The sequence below is a fragment of the Grammomys surdaster genome, unplaced genomic scaffold, assembly GCF_004785775.1.
Source record: "Grammomys surdaster isolate TR1022 unplaced genomic scaffold, NIH_TR_1.0 125476, whole genome shotgun sequence".
NCBI classification, from domain to species: domain Eukaryota; kingdom Metazoa; phylum Chordata; class Mammalia; order Rodentia; family Muridae; genus Grammomys; species Grammomys surdaster.
In genome coordinates, this window is record NW_021620336.1 from 1,063,120 (window position 1) to 1,079,770 (window position 16,651).

The window sequence follows — 16,651 nt, forward strand, 5'->3', positions numbered from 1 at the left end:
TTTTTTTTGGTTTTTCGAGACAGGGTTTCTCTGTATAGCCCAGGCTGTCCTGGAACTCATTCTGTAGACCAGGTTGGCTTTGGCTTTGAACTCAGAAATCCACCTGCCTCTGCCTCCCAAGTGCTGGGATTAAAGGCGTGCAACACCACCGCCCAGTGCATAACCATAATTTTAAAAGGTCAAAAACTAAGTTCTAACAAGTGTAAACAATTTAAAGTCTCCAAAATTAATACCAAGTGAATTACTATTATGTTACATGGTTTGGCTGTCAGGTAGGGACTGAGGGATGCTGGGAGAACCTGGTGGCCAGGGCCACTTTGGTATGTTAAATATGTACCTCAGCTGATTGTCCTGGGTCTGAATCTCAAAAGGTAGCGGTGTGTCTCAGAGGCTAATCCTGTACTACACTAGTGAAAATTAAAAGAAATAAATGAAAATGTAGTGGTTTCATTCAAATGATGTGGTAACTCATCCCAGCAGGGAGGCAGAGGTAGGTGAGTCTTTGTGAGTTTAAGTCTAGCTTGGTCTACATAGAGTCCCAGGACAGCTAGGGCTCTATAGAGACACTGTTTCAAACCAAAAACAAATAAATACAAGAATGAACCACAGCAACTTGAAACATGAATGAATTATAAAAACAAACTAATTCAAATAGCCACTGCAGTAGGTCAAGAAAAAGAAACCAAATGAGTAAGACTGGCAGAGGGGCAAACAACTATGCACAGATGACATAATTATGTATAAGCTATTAAAATGGTCAGTGAGCTAGCAAGACTACTAGACACAGAACCAATAAACTAAAACCAACTGTTTAAGTACGCTAGCAAGAAAATGCAAATGGGGTACAGATGGAATAAAAACCAAGCAGAGGGAGGAGAGAGAGCTCAAAGGTTACGGACACTGGCTGCTCTTCCAGAGGATCAGAGTTTGGATCCCAGAAACCACATGGGAGTTCAAAACCGTCTGTAACTCCCATTCCCGGGGATCTGACAGTTTTTTTCTGGTTTGCACAAGCACTAGGCACATACATGGTACAAAGACATACATGTAGGCAAAACACTCATGTAAATAAGATAAATAAGTAACATCTAAAAAGCACAGCTCAAACTAATGAATGCTGTGTGGTATTTTTATTTCCTTTATTCTACTTTGCTCTATTATTTTATGACAGTGTCTCAAGTATTCCAGGCTGGCCTCTAACTCACTGTGTAGCCAAGGATGATCCTCCTGGACTTACTTCTATAGAGTTGATATCATGCCATCATCCTAACTAGTTTATACAGTTCTGGGCATTGAATCCAGGGCTTCATTCATGTTAAGCAAAATAGTCTACCAACTGAGCTCTCTGTGTTATTTGATACAGGTAAAGTATTTATTGTGGTTGCTATGATTATGATTGAAAATGTGTAAAAGGAGTTTTATTGTTGTTTTGTTTTTAGATAGGATTTTACTGTGTAGCCCAGGCTGGCTCCTCCAACTTATGATTCTCTTACCTCAGTCTTCCAAGGGCTGGAATTACAGGTGAGTGTTACCATGCCAGCCTCAAAACACATTTCTGTGACCACTGTGTATTTTGTGATACTAAAGGTAACATCACAAGCTTTTTAATTTATTAAAAAATGCTTTTGGTGAATGTCTTTGTTTTTTTGAGATAGAGTCTCATTATGAAGCCATGGGTGAACTTCCAGAATGCTGGAATTAACCCCTATTCCTGGGATTTTGATATGTATTATATATATATGTAAAATTTTTCCCTTGTGTTGGAACAGTATGCCAGAGAAGCGTACACTTCTAGGACTACAGTACTTTTTGTGGAAAGATTTTACTTTAGTTAAAAAATATTTACTTATATGTTATTTATGTATATGTGTGAGTTTATAGGCACCCTATGTACAGGAACCTGTGCAGGCCAGAAAAGATGTCATGTCACCTGGCACTTTAGTTACAGGTGGCTGTGAGCTGCCTAATAGGGTGCTAGGAACCAAATTGGAGTTTTAGCCTAGCCTGGGCTATGTTGTGCATTCGAAGCCAGCCCAGGCTACAGAGTAAGACCCTGTTTTAAAACAAAGAAAACATATGTGATTGCTTGGCTTAAAAAAAGAAAAAATTGAGCGGCTCTACAAGCTAAAGCCAATATAGTGGTACTTAGTAACAGGAACTTCCTGTTCTCAGGTGTTGTGTTCCTGAGGGAATATATACTGAGAATCTTGCTTTTCAATGGAGTGGCAAGTGAAAATTTCAAGGGGGATAAAGGTGATTGTTTAGAACTATTTCAATGTTATTTTTACTATTCTTTAGATTTCTGCTCCTAATGAATTTGATGTTATGTTTAAACTGGAAGTCCCCAGAATTGAGCTGCAAGAATATCATGAAACGGGTGCTTTCTATCTTGTGAAGTTCAAAAGAATTCCACGAAGAAATCCGCTGAGTCATTTTTTAGAAGGGGAAGTATTATCAGCTACCAAGATGCTGTCAAAGTTTAGGGAAATCATTAAAGAAGAAGTTAGAGAAATCAGAGGTGAGATTTGGAAGTTTGAATCTTGCAGATCTGATGCTGCCTTACTGCTCAGATATACTCCTCTGTTGATTCCTCTCGACCCTCTTCCCCCCCCCTTCCTCTCTCTCTCTCCCCAGCTTCTCTCTCTCCCTTCTGTGAGTACTCCTAGAAGTCTTTCCTTGGAGCAGTCTACTGCCACCTCCCAGAGCTTCCGGAACTGACCACACTACTTGTCCTGGGGCTATGGACATGGACACCTACAGCTCCTGCTATCTGTCTGTCCATCCATCCACCTATCTTTTGAAACAGGATCTCACTACGTAACCCTGGCTGATCTATGTATTGGTTACTATGTAGACCAGGCTGGCCTTGAACTTAACAGAACTCTGCCTGTCTCTGCCTCCTGAATGCTGACATTAAACAGCACCCTAGCACCCCAAACAAGCTCATCCTAAAGTTTATTTTGGTTCAGTCTTTCCTCAGCATCAGCTGTTTTATGGGATAGACCTGGTGGAGTCATATCTAAAGCATATACTGTCCTTCCTTAGCTCACAGGCTTAGTGTCCTTGCCAGTTCTGTTGATTTGAGACTCTGTGTGGCTGTTTACTTAGAGATGGGATATCATTACATTGCCCACACTGGTCCTGAAAACATTTTTGGGGTGACACTAGGGGTTGAAGTCAGGATCTTGTGCAATATTGGGCAAGCACTACCCCCGAGACCCTATTTGAACCACTATAATTGCTCTTCCACTGTTTCTTGATACTCACTGCCTCTATGCTGGATCGTAGCTACTCTCATCCGTGCTGCTATGTGGCAACTTTTGCTGGCTTTTCTCCAAAGTACCATTTAAAATTCTAAATGAAAATGTAATTATAGCACTCCTATAGTGACAATTTTTGAATTTTGGCTTCTTTAAAAACACAGAAATAGGAATGTGTTTTTGTTTTAGTCCCAGGTGTGAGGATACAGGGCTGCTTAGGACTGTCCAAAGCAGCTTACTCTGATTTGCCTTGTACCCTAGCAGAGGTATGGTTTTGTCAGCTACAGATAGTTTCTGAGATTGTGTGACATTTGGAATTCTGGGAGCTTTTCAGAGATCATATAAATGCTAGAGTCCCATAGGAGTGGTTGTTGATTGTTCAAGGGGGTTGGTTGTGATTTGTTAGTAGTTGTACTCAAAGAAGAAACAAAAGGAAATTAGATTCAGCCCCCCCTCTTCTTTATCCTTCTTTCTCACCTGTCTAGTGATAGGGGATGAAATGGGGTGATAAAGGATGGAAAAAAGAAGAACCCACAAAGTAGCAAAGACAAGCTACACACTCCCAAACCCAAAGTCTTTAGGAATGCTTTCATAAGCTCTAGGTAGACTCCTGACAGCATCTCCAGAGAGTAACTTGGTTACATGGTAAAACACTGCTTCCTGGGGTGTAGTTCTGTATTCCAGCTAATGCTAACTAGGGCTTTAGTATGTATTTTGAACTGTGGTTCTGTTACTTTCTCGTATTTCCAGAGAAAATGGATCAACCCTTTCTTTGCTTCAATGTGTGTAAACAGATATAGACGTCAGCGTGGAGGAGGAGAAACCAGGAAGTCCTGCTGTAACCCTTCTCATCAGGAAGCCTAAAGAAATATCTGTCGATATAATTCTGGCTTTGGAATCAAAAAGCAGCTGGCCTATTAGTACCAAAGAAGGACTACCTATTCAAGGCTGGCTTGGAAGGAAAGTGAGGACTAAGCTAAGACAAGAGCCATTTTATCTTGTACCCAAGAACGCAAAAGATGGAAATGTTTTTCAAGGTTTGTTAAATGTAAAGATTACTGGGAAGGATGTAAAAGGCTCAGAAGTGTCATATGCAAAGACAGTAAAAGATGAACAGTCCACTGATGTGCTGGCATTTGAGAGCCACCAGGCTAAACAGACCACATCATGAGTTGGCCAGCTCAGCCTGAGAAATGTGTGGCTGTCTTCCTTGAGAAGGGTACAGGCAGAGGTATAAGGAACAGGGGTTTCAGGTCATCTCTGCTCCATAGTGAGTTTCAGGTCAAATTGGGTGACATGTGACCCTGTCTCAAAATAACTCCCAAGCCACAGCAACGATAATGACTCTGCTTTCAAATGTCTACAAGTCACTACATCTAACGTTTGTTTCTTTGTAAGTGAAGACAGTACTTGCTGCCTTGGACCCAGTCCCCTGTGGTTCTGCATCTCAGGGCTTCCCCCTGTGGTTCTGCATCTCAGGGCTCCCCGGACCAGCTGACTGATCTTGTGCTAGTTTTGAAGCCTCTTGTGTAGTCGCTCATCTGTGCACATCAAAGCTCTTTGAAAGATGGTGGAGAAGTTAAAGCATCAGAGAAGCAAAGTGTAACAAAATTAATCTGGGACAATATAATATGCTTGATATTATGTATCCAAAATAATGTCTGATCTTCGATAACTACATTAAGTTCCGATCTCTGTATTTTCCCATTTAAGCCTGCTTTTGCTGTCTGATATTTACTTTAGTAATGACTTTGTCTATCCATTCTCTTCTTTTGGTCCACCTTTTTCTTAAACTTCTTCAGGATGATGTTTTAGCATAGGATCTAGACTTGGATATTGTGTTGTTTATATGCGGCTGCTTTTAGTAAGACAGCTTTCTGTTTTTCTTTCTGAAATTAAGGAGAGACATGGCGCCTCTCTTTCTCTCACACTGAAAAATACATTTTGAATAATCACGGGATAGGAAAAACATGTTGTGAATCTTCCGGAGCAAAATGTTGCAGGTAATGTCCTTATTTTTTTTTAATGACAAGCTACCTATATAACATTTAATGCTTCCTTGGCACTATAGATCAGGTGTGGGGATGAGTATTACTGTGGTGGGTTGGGAGAAGGGTGGTGTTGGGATGATTTGGGGTAGGGAGCAAGAGGGAAGGAGAGAGGGAGGAAGGGAAGAAGAAGGCAGAGGAGGAATATATATTCCTGGGATCTCCCTGTATAGCTCAGGCTGGCCTTGAACTCACTCTGTAGCCAGTGTTGACCTTGAACTCATTGTGATCTTCCAGCCTCAGCCTCTCAAGTGCTGAGATTATAGGCATGCACACTGCACGTATATTGTCATAAAAGGTGAAGAGGTCAACGAATGACTCTTATTAGATAGTGGTGACTACTATGGGATGGGATAGCGCTGTTACTATTTGGAACTCACCGGCCAAACTTGAAATAAGTGGGTCATTTGTCTCATTAAAGTATACACCATCAAGAAGCAAGACTGACCCAAGCATGGTAGTACACACTGTATTCTCAGCACTTGAGGGGTGGAGGAGAGTTAGGAGCCGAAGGCCAGCCTCTTCTACATGACCAGTTAATGGCCAACCTGAGCTAATGGAATCCTGTCTTTAAAAAAATGGAAATAAAGAAGAAAATATGTTTAAAAAAAGAAAAAAAAACCAGACAAGGTGGTACACATCTTTAATTCCAGTACTTGTGCTTGGGAAACAGGGACAGGTGGATCTCTTGTGTCCCAGGAAAGCCAAGGTTACACAGAGAGCCTGTCTCAAAAGAGGTAGGTTGTAAGTAAGTAAAAATTAGTATCTTCTTTTTATTTAACAGGAAAGAATGTTTAAAATTAATGAAATACCTTTTGGAACAGTTGAAAAAAGAGTTTCAAGAGCTGGATGCATTCTGTTCTTACCATGTGAAAACTGCCTTCTTTCACATGTGGACCCAGAACCCACAGGACTGTCAGTGGGACCTCAAGAACCTAAACTTATGCTTTGATATGTTTTTAACATTCTTTCTTGAGTGCCTCAGGACAGAGGAACTGGTCCATTATTTTATTCCAAAGTTCAATCTATTCTCTCAAGAACTAATTGACCAAAAGAGTAAAGAATTTCTGACAAGGAAAATTGAATATGAAAGAAACAATGAATTTCCAATTTTTGGCAATCTTTGAAACTATGTATTTGTGTTATACGTTATAATGTGTTCCTATGGGTGTTTAGGTCAGAGGTTGATGTCTTCTTCAATCATATTCCACTTTGGGGGGAGGGGTGGGGAGAGTGGTGGCTTCAAGACATGGTTTCTCTGTGTAGTCCTGTCTTGTAACTCCCTCTGTAGACTAGGCTGGTCTTGAACAAAGAGATCTGCCTCCCTCTGCCACTAGAATGCTGAAATTAAAGGCCTGTGCCACCACCAGCTGGCACACTTCACTTTTTTTGAGAGAGGGTCTGCCTCTGAACCCAGAGCTCATGGAGGTGCCCAGGCTGATTAGCCTGTGAGTTCCTGGGATCCTTCTGTCTCTGCTTCTCCAGCCCTGGATGATAGATGAGCAGGATCCACCTGTGTCTGCTTCTCCAGCCCTGGATGATAGAAGAGCATCACTATACAGCTTTTACATGTTGCTAGAGATCTGAACTTAAGTCCCTGTGCTTGCAAAGCGAGTACTAAAGTGACTGAGCCATCGTCCTAGCCTGAAATTGTCTTTTGAAATGAAACTGGGTTAAAGTGACTTGAGTCCATTGTGATGCCTGTAGTTTCAGCACTTGAGAAGTTTTCTCAGTTTGGGTTTTACTGCTGTGAACAGACACCATGACCAGGGCAACTCTTATAAGGACAACATTTAATTGGGATGGCTTACAGGTTCTGAGATTCAGTCCATTATCATCATGGTGGGAAGCATGGCAGTGTCCAGGAAGGCATGGCACTGGAGAAGTAACTGAGAGTTTCTCTCTCTCTCTCTCTCTTTAAAGATTTATTTATTTTATGTTTATGAGTACACTGTAGCTGTCTTCAGACACATCAGAAGAAGGCATCAGATCCCATTACAAATGGTTGTGAGCCACGATGTGGTTGCTGGGAATTGAACTCAGGACCTCTGGAAGAACAGTCAGTGCTCTTAACCACTGAGGCATCTCTCCAGCCCTCAAGTTCTATATCTTCATCCAAAGGAAGCCAGGAGCAGACTGTTACCCACATGGCTAGGAGGAAGGTCTCAAAAGCCCACCTCCACAGTGATACACTTCCTTCAACATGGCCACACCTATTTCAACAAAACTACACTCCTAATGGTGCCACACCCTGGACCAAGCATATTCAAACCACCACAGAAATGGAGGCAGAAAAACCGTCCAGTGTTATCCTTGGCTATATTTTTAGTTCAAGGATAGCCTGGGGTGCACAAAACCTGCTTAAAACAAAGTACAAAGGGGCTAGAGAAGTGGTTCAGTGGTTAACAGCACTGACTCCTCTTTCAGAGTACCTGGGTTGATTCCTAGCATCCAGTGGCAGGCACAACTGTAACTACACACACACACACACACACACACACACATACACACACACACACATACTCACTATTTTTTTTAAGAGCACAAAAAATAGGAAACTATGATCTGATCCCTTAGTATAATAAGTGTGCTGGCACTTACTTATAATGCTGGGACTTGAGAAGCTGAGGTATGAATGTAAGGCCAGCCTGGGCTACAGAATAAGATCTCCTCTCAAAAAAACAAAACAAAGCCAGGCAGTGGTGGCGAATGCCTTTAATCCCAGCACTTGAGAGGCAGAGGCAGGCGGATTTCTGAGTTGGAGGCCAGCCTGGTTTACAGAGTGAGTTCCAGGACAGCCAGAACTATACAGAGAGACCCTGTCTCGAAAAAAAACAAAAAAAACAAACCAAAACAAAACCACAAAACCCAAAACAACAACAACAACAAACCACCAAAAGCCAGCAGCAGTCCCTGTGAGTCACCATGAGTCCCTTTGAGTTTGACCTGGGTTTCCTTCCTGTCCTGACTCAAAAGAGTACATTTTCTTTTTCTTTTTCTTTTTAAAATTCTTTTCCTGTTTAGGATGGTGAGAACTTAAGAAGGCTTTTTTTTTTTTTTTTTTTTTTTTTGGTATGTTGTGGTTCCTTACTCTTTCTCATGAAATTCCTCCAACCTCTTGACACATACACCATATGGCTGTTTGTCTATCAAATGCTGATGTTCTCTTTGAATAAAAAAAAAATAAGAACCTCAAAAACGTGATAATTCAGATGTTCACAGCACTGACTAAAATGAGTATAATTATTTAGTACTCAGTTTCTCATAATTCGCTCACATATAAAGGGTATAACAAAAATGAAATACTAAAAATAAAAATGAAGACCTCGCCATCTTAGAAAGGGAAAACAAATATAATCTGTCCCCAATTAGATACATTAAGAACTTAATGAGTTTTACTTCTCACCTAGTAGAATCTGTAGAAGGCTGTGAGAGATTGTATTAGAAATGGTGGACTGAGACTTTGTTCAAACACAAGGAATGCACAGAGAAGCACTGCCTGCTCCTCTGTCCTAGGGTACAAAGGACGATGACGTCGTTCTCAGCAGCTCTGCTTTGGGTACTTTATCACATGTGCCTAAGCATGTGATTTGTTTCTATTTATTTTCATTCTATACGTGTTTTTTTTACAAAAGCAATGGTACCTAATGCAGAGAGATGGGTGAGAGACAGAGGATGACTCTCTTCTGCATCCAGCCAGTGTTCCCCAGGGACGGCTGATGCTCAGTCACTGTTTTTCCAGTACTTTGTTGCATGTGTTGTTGCAGGAGCCCTTTTCAATGTTCTGTAGTTGTTCCCTGTGTAACAAATCATGTCTACCATGTATGTTGTCTTCCTCTTTTCAGTATCTTTCAATAAATAATTAAATGTTTTAATGTGGTTGAATGTATTAATCTTAGAGTCTGTGCCTTGTACTTAACATTCGCTGGGTTTAAACATCAGAGAAAAAGTGTCAACATGAGGAGAGTTCTGAGGTCAGCTAACAAATAGAATGCCAGACCTCCCCCATCAAAATCCAAGCTCTATTTAACATTTTCAAATGTATCATCCTCCCCCAAATGGTACAGAAAGCCCTGGATTCAGTTCCCAGCACCTAAATAAAGTAAAAAGGAAATCACAGGCTTGAATTTCAGATCCTGTTGGCCCAACCTCATCAATATTTGGGGTTATATTCATATGCTGCCATACTGAGCTTGCATTGATCTTTTGAGTTCAACTCATGCTTAGATTTTGGACAACTATTTCCTTACTGTTCTGATGGCTTTTAAAAGCAGACTTTAAGGAACAACTTTATTGAGATATAATGTGCCTACAATAGTTTATCCATTTAAAATGTTCAACCCGGGTCTTCTGCAAGAGCAGCCAGTGTTCTTCCTCTTCCTCCTTCTCTTCCTCCTCCTCCTCCTCCTCCTCTTCCTCCTCCTCTTCCTCCTCTTCTTCTTCCTCCTCCTCCTCCTCTTATTCTTCCTCCTCCTCCTCTTCTTCTTCTTCCTCTTTTTCTTCTCTCAAACAGCTTTTAATAGTTTTACTTCCAGAAGTAAAAGCCAGAAGATGTAGCCAGAGAATAAATTACAGGAATGGACAAAAACAAAACAAGAAAACAGAACTTAAAGAGCTTCAGGCTACCAACATAAACATGCCAGGCAGAAAGAGGCCACCTAGCTATGTCCCCAACCCCTGAGGAGGAGAGTCATTGTCATTGTTGTAGGTCCCTTTACCACTACCACCCTCTAATCTCAGCCATGCAGGTGGGTGCAAAGGAATTTCGGAGACAGGATAGAGAGAATGAAAATACTCTGTAAACTTGGGACAAAGTGAAGGATTGGACCAGGGGAGCTCCTCCAGTCCTTGTCTTGCTGGGGTGAGGCCAGCCCCCCACCCCCACGAACTTAGGAAATATTGTTGGCTGACCTGCAGCCATACTACCCATTTTGCACCTTCTGCCCTCATCCTTCACCAGGGCAGGGCTTCTCTGCCCACAGTGGGAGGGCCAGCCTAGGAACAGGAAACCCTCTAGGGTCTTTGGAGTGTCAGGACCTGAGCCAGCAGACTGGTGTACCTTGACAGGCTCCACCACTAGGACTTTTCACTCTCACTTGGCAATTTTGTCTAGAGAAAGCACAGCCTTGACCTGGGGCAGGTAGAAGGGAGGACCAACAGGGGAGGCCACAGAGGGTGTGATGGCCCTGCAATCTATCACACTGCCTGACCTGGAAGAAGACAGAGGCTGTGGGCTCTGTGAGGGTATAGCATCCCACTCAGTGGTCTGCTCCTCACCCCAACTCCCTTCTTGGTCAGACTGACATCAGTCCAGGTCCTTTACCTCATGAGGTGAGTACAGGAAGGCTGTTGGTTGGAGAAAGACTGAGAATGGCCTAGGCTGGCCTGGTGCCTCTCCACCAGGTCCTGGACAGCAGGATACTGGGGCTGCTCTTTTGGGGCAGGGACCAGGCCTCAGGCGGAGGGTGTGGCACACTGGTAGTGCTGGGTAGGAAGATGCAGACCTTCTCACACTGAGGTTGGACTGGGTTTCCATCTTCCCTGTATCCCATCCTTCTAGTGCTACCTAAGACATTTCCTCTCTAGAAGCTAAGAGGCCTAACTAGCCCTGTCCTTAGGGCCTGGAAAGCCACACTGAAGATAAGTGCGCTGCCCTTTTGGGAGAAGTCAAGGTTATTGAGGAGTGTGGAGACTAGGGCTGTCTGCATGGCCCGATGTTCCTCCTTACACAGCTGATTTCCAGCCTGTATGTGTTTGGAGTCCACACAAGCCTCACAACAAGAAAGTCTTGGAGGTTGTTGAGCAGCGTGTAGGTGACAGTGAAATGCTCTTAGGGGACTCACAAGAAGCAGTCATCACAAAGCAGGGGCAGTCTAGGCAGACACTGGGCAGGCAGAAGTGAGTGTAGATGCTCTGGGTGAAGGGTAGCTTTGGCGTGGATCACTGAACCAAGGCAATCAAGGGGACTCAAGACCCTACTTGGCCTCAGGAGGAGGCTGCTTACCCCCTCTCAGGAAGTTGTGTTCCTCCAGGGCACTTAATGGACAGGGTACAAAGTAGCCAGAGGTACCAGGAACCTGACAGAAGGAGCCCTGGAGACTTCCCCAGACTGCTGCCATTTTCATCCACAGCACAGAGCCATCAGGTATGACAGGTAGATGACTGATGTTGAAGTTGGGGAGGATTCAGATATCCCAGATGGAGATCGCTTCCTGGGAAGAGCTATTCAGCACCTTGTGTTTTCCAGTCACAGTGAACTGTTGGCATTTCGGAACGGGAGGGGGCAGCAGCGTCAGTAGGGTGCTCACTTGGGCCCAGAGGGCACTTTGTTCTCCATGGAAGGTCTTCCCAGGAGAAGGAGTCACAGGTAGCCTAGATCTCTGACTTCTGGTGCCTCCACCTCCTGCTTCTACATGGTCACTGCAGTCTCTTTGGGAGTCTCTGGGGGCAGTCTATCCAGTGAAACGGTGAGTGGGAAGATACCTCGTCTGTGGACACAATCCGTTCTTCCACAAGCAGCATGGTCGCTCCCCAAAATGTAGCAGGGCCCGGGGCCTTGGGTGAGAAGGGGACTGCAGCCTCAAAACAAACCCCCGCCTCCCAATTCTCCCTCACCGCCCCCACATCCCAGGGGTTCAGCATCCTGATCAGTGGCTCCCTGGCGGCCCTTCTCCGGCACTGACCGTGGCCAGGGTGGCCAGGGCGGTCGCCAGCTCGATCCAGGCCCCTCGGAATGCCAGGTCCGAGTCGCCCCGGTAGCGCAACATCCTGCGGACTGTCTCCCCCAGGTACAGATGGTTACTTCAGGATAACGCCCGGTACCGGCCCAGTTACCCAGGCAGCAGCGGGGGAAATATGGGAAATATTTCGAGTATTGGGCCTCCATTGGGTGGGAGGGCAACGTGGCCAGAAACCAGGGCGACAGGGAGCTTCGAGCTCCCTGCCACACGACTCTCAGGAGCTCAGTAGGCGAGTCCTGACACCGGAGGAGACTCCACCCAACCAGTGTTATTAATCAATGAGCCATCTTTCCAGTTCCCAGCAAGTGTACTCCTGCCTACGAAGCCAACTTCCCAGCTCCAAAGTATTGCCAATTCATGTTCAACCTGATGGTTGCAGGGTTGTTTTTTTTTTTTTTTCTTTTTTCTGCCACAAACCTGGAACCCCACAGATGTTGGCCAAGCTCTTTACCACTTTAAAAAGCATTTTGTTGGCCGGGCGGTGGTGGCGCACGCCTTTAATCCCAGCACTCGGGAGGCAGAGGCAGGCGGATTTCTGAGTTCGAGGCCAGCCTGGTCTACAGAGTGAGTTCCAGGACAGCCCGGGCTATACAGAGAAACCCTGTCTCGAAAAACCAAAAAAAAAAAAAAAAAGCATTTTGTTTTTAAAGGAAGGTTATTGGAGCTCCAATTGTTCTCATACCATCTCAGTACTAGGGTGCACATTCTATAAGACAAAATGATAGAAGCTACCCAGTGTCTGGAATGTACAGTTGTCATTCTCACACTCTCAGAGAAGCAGGTCACTGTCCCTACACTCAGCTTTTAATGATTGTAGACAATAAGACCACTTAACTGCAACTTTGCTTTCCATGATTTTTTTCTTTTTTTCGAGACAGGGTTTCTCTGTGTAGCCCTGGCCGTCCAGGAACTCACTCTGTAGACCAGGCTGGCCTCAAACTCAGAAATCCACCTGCCTCTGCCTCCCAAGTGCTGGGATTGAAGGCGTGCGCCACCACCGCCCAGCCTTTCCATGATTTTTGATATAGTCAATTATGGTCCAAAAACATGAAGTGGAAAACAAAACAAAAAAGTATGTTTCAAGTTGCATGTTATTCTGAGTGGCTTGCTAGAATCTTGTACCATCTTACTCTACCCACAGTGTCCTGCTCACACCTTATTAGGCCAAGCATCATTCCTTTGTCCACCATATGAATATGCTACCTTAAACTTACATAATGGCACCCTTAAAAATCTTAGATTCCTTGTGTACTAGTGGTTTGCCTTCATGCCTGTTGAGGTCATGTAAGGGTGTCAATTTCCCTGGAACTGGAATTACAGGTGGTTGAGCTGCCATGTCAGTGCTGGGAATTGAGCAACAAGTGCTCTAAAGCACTGAGTCATCTCTCTAGCTCCCACAATTGTGCAGTTAGTCATCAAGTTGTTGTGTCATTGCAGTCCTTGTGTTGTTAAGGCCCCATGTTACTTAGTAATGGCTCCAAAATGCAATAGTACCAACATTACTGACCTGTGTATGCTAAAGAGAAAGGTAGCAATGCTTTTAAAAAAGTGAAATAGGGGCTGGAGAGGTGGCTTGTTGGCTAAAGTACTGGCTGCTCTTCCAGAGGACTCTGATTCAATTCTTTGCACCCACAATGGTCTGTAACTCCAGCCCTAGGTATATAAATCCAGTCCCAAGAGATCCGACACTCTCTTTTGGCCTCCATATGCCCTGCACACATGGGCTATACAAATATATATGCGGGCTAAACATTCATTCACATAAAAATAATTGAAGAGAAATGGTCAAAATAAGGAAAACTAATATTCAAACATTTCTAACATTTACAGTAACAATGGATCTATCTGTGAAATTATGAAAGGAAAAAATGTGCTACTTTTGCTACGATTCAACTGTGCATAAGTGCTCGGTTAAAATGGAGAAGGTATTAAATTTGTTAGTGGGAAACATCAACAGAAAGCATGTTTCATTGGAAATGTGTGTCCCATTAAGTATTCAGGCCCTATGAACACTTCAGCAAAGGGGCCCTGAAACAAGTCCTTCTGAGTCATTTAGTACAGGGATGACTATAGCTCAAACAGGTTTGGTCAGGAAACAGATTCCTGGAGCAGTTATGCCTACAATCGGAGAATCTGCAGTCATGTTTCCAGCAGAATTTAAGATGATGAAGAAGCTGGAGATGCAGCCCGTGACTGAGCACCTGTCTAGCACATGGGATGCCCTATCTTTGATCCCTTGCACCACTGCCACCCACCCTCCCAATAAGCATGGTACTTCCAGCAATTGTGAGGCTGTGTAGGATGATCAAGAGGTCAAGGTCAGTCTTGGGGACAGAGAAGGCACAGCAAGGTCCTTTCTCAAAAACCCAAACAACACCGGGCAGTGGTGGCACACGCCTTTAATCCCAGCACTTGGGAGGCAGAGGCAGGCGGATTTCTGAGTTCGAGGCCAGCCTGGTCTACAGAGTGAGTTCCAGGACAGCCAGGGCTATACAGAGAAACCCTGTCTCGAAAAACAAACAAACAAAACAAAAACAAAACACAAAACAAAACAAAAAAAAAACAAAACAAAAAAAACAAAACCCCAGGAGGGGATGGTGTGATGGCTCACCAGATAAAGGTGCTTACTATGCCAGCCTTGTGACCCAAGTTCAATTCCTAGAACCCACACAAATATGGAAGTTGTTCTTTGACCCTCTACCATGTGTGGAGTGGTATACAAGTATGACATACCCATGCAGACAATAATAAATTTTAAAAACCTTGAAAACAAAAACCAAACCAAACAAAAAAGGGGTGAGGGAGGTGGCTCAGGGGTAAGACTTCTGGCTGTCAAAGCAAGAGGTCCTGAGTTCACTCACTATGCACATAGAAGCTAGCCTTGACAGCACATGCCTATAACATGTTGGGGATTGTGGAGAGCCAAAGTACTGGCATGAGAGCAATCTTTGTAGCCAAGGTCGGAGAGATAGTGCAGTCAAGAGGAACTCCTATCTATGTTTAGTCTGTAGAGAAACTTTCTCAAGAAGAATTTTGTTTGCTGAAGTGCTTATAAGCTGGAGCTGCAGAAATAAACTTGGAGCCTAGACCAGAACCTTGTCTTGGATTCATCTTCTCTCATCCGTCCTGCCTTTTAATTTCCAGGCCTCCTTTCAGGTGATCCCTGCTCGATCTTAAGCCGCTGGATGGCTACAGGGGATGTGTGTCCCAGGTACTTACTGAACAGTCAGTCTAGCCAAAAATGATGAACTTCAGGTTTAGTGAGACATCCTGTTTCAAAAAATGAGGTAGGGGGCTGGAGAGATGGCTCAGCAGTTAAGAGCACTCACTGCTCTTCCAGAGGACCGGGGTTCAATTGGCAGCTCACAACTGTCTGTAACTCCAGTTCCAGGGGACCTGACATCGTCACACACACATAAAACCACCATTTATTCAAATAAATGAATAAATAAAAGAGAACCATAGAGGATGATTCCCAATCTCTCCCTTGGCCTCCACAGGCACATGCACCTGAATATACATACATGTGCACAAACACCGCATACATACTGAACAATCTTGACTGTGCCTCTCTGTTACCCTTTCTATTGCTGTGATAAAATATTTGGGGTTATTTTGTCTCATAGTTCCAAGGGTATGGCTCATCATGGCAGGACTTCCTTGTAGGTATGTGAGCTGGTCACATTGCATTTGCAGTTAAGAGACAGAACAATCAATGTTCACGTTCAGCTAGATTCCTCTTCATGCAATCCAGGACCCAAGCCCATAGGATACTGCTGCCCTCCTGTAAGGCTGTTTCCCCACCTCAATAAACCTAATTAAGATAATTCCTCACAGACCTGGTCAGAGACTAACCAAACTAAATAATCTGGCACAGTTGGAACTGGAGGCTTGCCTCCTAGTGATTCCAGATTGTTTCACTTGGACAATGCTAACCACTATACTCCTATAATTTTATCACCGATGTGTATATATAGGACCAGCAGACATTTGGTTCAGTACTATCCAGTTTTAAGCATCTACTGGGGGTCTTTGAATATACTCCCCTTACATAGTTCAAAGGGTGCAAAAAGGGAAAGACATTTGAAATGACAGCAATGTGAGTGGTGGTGCATGCATGCCTATAATCTCAGCACTTAAGGAGGGAAAGGCAGGGTGCGTGATGCTCTGTCTTGAAGACTTCAAATGTACCTGATGCTTGTTTTTTCCTGATGGACTCAGCTGTTGATTTCTGACTGTTTCCTTTCTTCTATTAGGCTCTCTTATTAATCTTGCCACTAATCCCAGCAAACACTCTGGATGAATAATGTAGACAAAAAATTTAATTTTTCTTTTTACTGCAAAAACAATATTTTGTTCCCAGTATCTTTTCACTGCCATGTTGTCATCTGAACAAGCATCAAACACTTCACAGATGTTGGTACAGCAACATTACAGGAGATAATTGTCTTCTTTTCCTTTTGCAGTGCTGGGGATTGAACCCACGGTCTTGCATATGCTAGGTAAGAACCCTAACATTCAGCTACATGCTCAGCCCCAAAACTTCTCTTTTAAAATAAAAAGAATTGGGCTGGTGAGATGGCTCAGTGGTTAAGAGCACTGA

General features: G+C 43.7%; 1 protein-coding gene and 1 pseudogene across 1 annotated transcript in view; one reads left to right on the forward strand and one right to left on the reverse strand.

The window, feature by feature from the left end:
• Cgas (cyclic GMP-AMP synthase) overlaps positions 1-6,527 on the forward strand; it is a 9,794-nt gene extending 3,267 nt beyond the window's left edge. The window contains exons 2-5 of the mRNA XM_028786348.1: positions 2,299-2,518; positions 4,055-4,297; positions 5,161-5,263; positions 6,093-6,527. Of these exons, the coding sequence (XP_028642181.1) occupies positions 2,299-2,518; positions 4,055-4,297; positions 5,161-5,263; positions 6,093-6,435 (909 nt within the window). The 3' untranslated portion in view covers positions 6,436-6,527. The remainder of the gene's footprint in view (positions 1-2,298; positions 2,519-4,054; positions 4,298-5,160; positions 5,264-6,092) is intronic.
• A 2,860-nt stretch (positions 6,528-9,387) lies between these two features.
• On the reverse strand, positions 9,388-12,138 carry LOC114638001 (annotated as a pseudogene).
• Between the last annotated feature and the right edge of the window lie 4,513 nt (positions 12,139-16,651).